At 45.4% G+C, this 5,047-nt stretch overlaps 1 protein-coding gene across 2 annotated transcripts; it reads left to right on the top strand.

Moving 5' to 3' along the window:
- Positions 1–409: 409 nt before the first annotated feature.
- LOC119616918 (histone H3.v1-like) lies at positions 410–3,648 on the top strand. 2 transcript variants are annotated; one of them, XM_037974924.1, is made up of 2 exons: positions 410–841; positions 2,679–3,648. In XM_037974924.1, exons 1-2 carry the CDS (start codon positions 821–823, stop codon positions 2,994–2,996), a joined length of 339 nt encoding a protein of 112 aa, XP_037830852.1. In that variant the 5' UTR covers positions 410–820; the 3' UTR covers positions 2,997–3,648. The 2 variants fall into 2 exon arrangements, with proteins under 2 accessions (XP_037830852.1, XP_037830853.1); XM_037974925.1 differs by having other exon boundaries at positions 2,665–3,648.
- Positions 3,649–5,047: the final 1,399 nt, after the last annotated feature.

Below are 5,047 nucleotides of genomic sequence, written 5' to 3'. Positions count from 1 at the left end.
CAAATAAACAATAAAAAATTTAATATGACATTATTTTTCTCCTTTGCTGTTTAAGCGCAAGCTAGCGTTAGCATTCCAGCGCAGCTAGCTACTACGGAAGAGCGGCGGTTAAAACTCCCATGAGCCTTTGCGTGAAACGTAAAGCAAATTGACTCCAATAGTTGTTACCAATTCATTTGTGCCCGTATAACAACTGTTTATTCAGATAATTAGTAAATAATATGTCAATTAGTTTAATCACCAGCGTTTCTGAGCACAGCCAATTAAGACCTGCCACCATGATACAAGTTCCTCTGACAATGAGTCATATACAGCAAGTTCGCCCGATTTCACACGTTTTGTCATAGGTAATCAGGATGTAAGATGTTTATGTTGAGCAACAGTACTAAATCACCCATTTACTCCTATTTCTTAACAACAACAAGCAGCAGATAGTCTTATTTTGAAGGTAAACCTCCTCGCCTGTCTCTGACTGGCTTGACGCAGCTCTCCTCCCCGGTGCGCCCAAACTCCGGTACCTGACACCGCGCAGCGCGTCCAGCCGCCGAGGGGGCGCAGACGCACAAGAAAGGAGCCGCTCGGTCCCGTTTAACTTCACTTTTACCGGGGTTTCCTTTTTAAAAAAAATCGAAACTTGTGCGTCACATTACTTTTTTTTTTTTACTCGTCTGTGCGATTCTCCCGGCTGACGGAGTGAGTTTGGATACCCAGGAGTGGGGGAGAGAGGAGGGAGGAGGCAGCGGAGCAGCGAGCGGCTCTCAGATGGAGCAGCCCGGCTCCGAGAGCTCAGGGCGCACGGCGAACCCGGAGTGAGAGATCCATGGATGGACGCTGCTCCCCGGTAAGAACACCAAGCAAAGTTTTTTTTCCTTATTATTTTGGTGCTGTTGTGTACTTTTACTGCTGTGTTGTCCCGTCCACTGCTCTGAGGTATAGAAATAATAATAATAATAAGGCCGTGGCACAAGAGAAAATTACCACATCTTATGGTGTAGCTCCATTGTCACGGAGGTTGTTTACAAAACGGGGAGATGGGTTAAAATAATCCTCTTTTTGCACACTGTTGGGAAGTCTCTGTAGTTTTACAGAATGAGTTATTCATCAGGCCTAATAATAAATTCCATGAGCATTAAAACTTATCTTGAGATATTAGGTTTAATTGGATTAACCAGCTTTACAGGCTGGCTGCTTTTGTATGAATGTCCCCAAACAGCAACGTCCACGTCTGATTTTTTTGGCCTTTAGGAAGATGTACGGGTAAAACAAGTGGACATTTCCAGTTTCTTTTGGCTTTATTGAGCAGGAGGCAGCTTTCATTTGTATTGTAATTATGTAAACCAATCAAAGCAGGTATAATAATTCCTCAGTATGTGTATAAAGCGTCCCAATGAGCTGCGGAGGTCTTGCAGAGGTATGGATGTGAACAGTGTTGTGGTCCAAGACTCTGGGATGATTTGATTCCATCATGGCAGACTGTTTGTAAGAGGAGGGTTGTGTAATGAGTTTTTTTTTAAAATATATTTTGAAAGGGCTCACCAGGTTCTTAGCTGTGTAAGAAATAGGTCTTTTTTGTGGTAGCTAATTGATGTCCTCTCTGTGTTGAATCAAGATAAAAAGCCCTCAAATGTGCAGGACTCATTTAATGGTCCAAACTAAGTTTCCACAGTGAATAGACAGACACGTTCCTCTTTAAGCTGTGAGCTTGCAGTGCCAGCTTTCCCGTTGTACTCTCACACACAGACCCCAGTGCCTCGCAGTTGTCCAGATAATTCTGCTTGTGTGCAAACTTCACAAGAAATTTGTAGCTTTGGAGTAAATTTAACCAGGTTCTCTGGGGGATCCACGGTGGAAGGAGCACACAGTGAGAACCAGAGGGTGTGTGTGTGTGTGTGAGGCGTTTGTACTCATGACAATGTGGGCTGTGTCACATGATGCTCCACCGTACATCCTTCCCTGCCAAACTCCACTTTATACTGCCCAATAAAGCAGGAAATTTGAAGCGACTCAAAAAAAGAAAAAAGAAGTGAATCTGCTCCTGTGAGCCCATGTTAAATTTTAAACCGAAGGCATCATTCAGTTTGACGTTTCCTAGATGATATTTTAGTCCTGCAAGAAATCTCTGTCAGTACTTTTGAAAATTAACCCCGGGCTGCTGGAACTCATCAGTGTCACTGCAGTTTGTAGCTTAAATTAGCGGTCGAAGGGAAATTACAACTCTGGGGTTTGCTGTCTTTCCTTATTATAATGCAGTCAAATGTGTTGTAAATAATAAAAAATACAATACTACTCCCAGTACCAGAGTTTATTCTCTTCATGTCTAAGACACTTTATCTGTGTCCAGATTGTTTAAAGCTAGTCTGGATTAAAAGCATCAGCAGTAATGGCCTGTTGTCATGGCAGAATCGTACAGCTGTAGGATTATTATGAGGAGGTCTAAGTGCTTCCTGTTGTCAGCTCGTACCTATTAGTTCTCGCTGTTTAGATTTGTGTAGATTTATGTTTCCTGCCCAGGACTGCTTTCTGCCTGTGAAAGAACAAAAAAAAAAAAAGGAGCAAGAAATGTTTGTTTCTGCCCTTCTTGACGATTCCAGCTCATTTTTGGAGGTGAAAGGACAGGGGCAGATGCACAGACGCGAACAGATATGCTGGTGAGAACTCTTTTAGGTTTCTCCCTCTAGGTTCGGGCTGTTCCCAGCGCGGCCATGACGGGCATCCAGGAGCCGGACCTGCGTGAGCAGCACCACGGACCAACGCAGGAGGCTGAGGATGAGGAGGAGGAGGGGGAGACGGTACATGTGTCCGTTGAGGGAGAGGAGCTGGAGCACAAAGGGGAGGAAGAAGAGGAGGAGGAAGGGGAGGAGGAGAAGGAGAAGGAGAAGGAAGAGCTGCCGTACCCCTCCCTGGCACCGGTGGTTCTTCTGGCTCTGACCCAAACCAGTCCTCCCCGCTCCTGGTGCCTTCGAGTCGTCTGCCACCCATATCCTTCATGCACCTGACGCAGAGCCGACATGATGGTGCAAAAGTTCCTCTTTGTTTATAATGTGGGAGGCACATTGTCTGTGTCTCTGCCCTGGACTTTATCAAAACTGTTGTGTGCAGGAGGCAAGAAGCGCCTGGATGTTTATTTTATCTTCAAACACAAGAGAGGTGGGAAGAGGGTCAGCATTCTGCACGTCCACATGTGTGTGTGTGTGTGTTTGCTTATAAATGTGGGTTCGAAAGAGCTCAGGTATTTCCTTACATCCATTACTTGTAGAAAAACAGGCCAGCATTTCTTCCTGATTGCAGGTTTCCATAGTGACAAGCCCTAATGAATCTCCAGGGTTACAGCTGCCTGTCAGTTGCATTGTTACCGGCCTCTATTTATATGACAGGAGTTACAAGCGGTGAAGACTGGCGTCACCTCCCAAACCTGACTCTGTCTTCCTTTTTCTTATCTCCCGTTCTCCTCTCTGTCTGAGCCTCCATCCCGTTCTGCTGGAAACGTGAAGGTGTGTGTGTAGGTGCAGATATCGGTGTGTGAGCTGCAATGAATACTCTGAAGCATGCATAAACGTCAGCAACACCTCAGGGATTTGTCGAGGCTCTCCAAATTGAATATTTTCCACAGCTTATGACTCTACATATATGTGTGTGTGTGTGTGTGTGTCCCTCTGCTTGTCATTGCAAGTTTGCAGGTAATTACCACTGTCAGCACTCTGTGTACTCCATAAAATATAAATACATAATTGCTGAATAAATAAAATGTACAACAACTGGAAAATAGTTGCCATGAACTCCCGAGTAGCCTGCTGGGTCGTTACCATGGATGCATCTCAGATCACTGTACGCTCACTGTGTCAGTACTAACTTACACACCGTCACGATCGTACAATCACACACACACATGCACACACACGCGCCCGCGCACGAGCCTGCGTGCGGACTCACAGCCGAGTAAATGCCCTCACTTAAACAAGGGAATCTCCCCAGGAGAGGCTCTTCAGAGGAATCACCTGGTTGCTTGGCAACAGCATCGCTCTCACCCGACGACCTGGTTACTTCCGCTCGCGGTTGTGTTTTCACGAGACTCTGCGCGCCTCTCTTTTCTTCTGTTTACACGGCCGTGCAGCACAGTCTCTGGCAGGTGTCCTGTTTTATCTCCGTGTGTGTACCGAGTGCAGTTTTCTTCCCCGCACTTTGTGTCTGCGTGTGCACTTTTTGTGTTGAGCTCGTGTTACTCTGAGTGATCTGAAGGGGAAGTAACGTGGCTGGATTTCGTTCAGCACAGATGATAATGTGAGCGTGGCAGGGTTGCGGTGGGTGGGTGGGTAGTCCCATTTTTCCTGAGGTAACCCCTCCTTCTCTTCTGCTTTATTTTTCATTACGCATTACAAATTAATCACCTGCCTCCTTGCTTCATTTTTCTCCCTCGATAGGAGCAGCTATGTGTCTTTGCACCTTGTTTACAACATGTTGTGGATTTTCTCACCCCACATCTAACTATATAACGTGACAGGTCTGACTTTTGCTGTTACATAACATGTTTCAGTGTACCTTCCAAGCTACATCTCTTCAATCATAGTCTTTTCTTTTAGGCGAGGGGATGATACTGAGTGTGGAGCGAGATCCCTTCTTTGTTAATTACCGAGCTTTCCCTGTAGTACTTACCTCATTTCTCTAAATGTAATGTATGACATGAACACACAATATGGCAGGCCTTTGTAACATATATTCAGACCACAATTCTATTGCTATCAATAACAGTGATCCTCCTAATCAACTCATCTAAACAAACATCATGCAGATCTCTACTATTAAGATATTAGAAAAAACTAAGATCCATCCATCCATCCATCCATCCATCCATCCATCCATCCATCCATCCAGAGGGAAACCCTGACAATCCTCTCCTCAGCAACCTCTCCAGCTCCTCCTGGAGGATCCCAAGGCATTCCCAGGCCAAAGAAGATACATAATCTCCTCAGCGAGTTCTGGGTCTGCCCCGGGGTCTTTTCCCAGTGGAACATACATAAAAAACTTCCAGGGGGAGGTGTCTTAATCAGAT

Source organism: Kryptolebias marmoratus, linkage group LG3 (assembly GCF_001649575.2).
Source record: "Kryptolebias marmoratus isolate JLee-2015 linkage group LG3, ASM164957v2, whole genome shotgun sequence".
NCBI classification, from domain to species: domain Eukaryota; kingdom Metazoa; phylum Chordata; class Actinopteri; order Cyprinodontiformes; family Rivulidae; genus Kryptolebias; species Kryptolebias marmoratus.
Note: the sequence above shows the minus strand (reverse complement) of the source record. Positions and strands in the feature narration are given on the sequence as shown.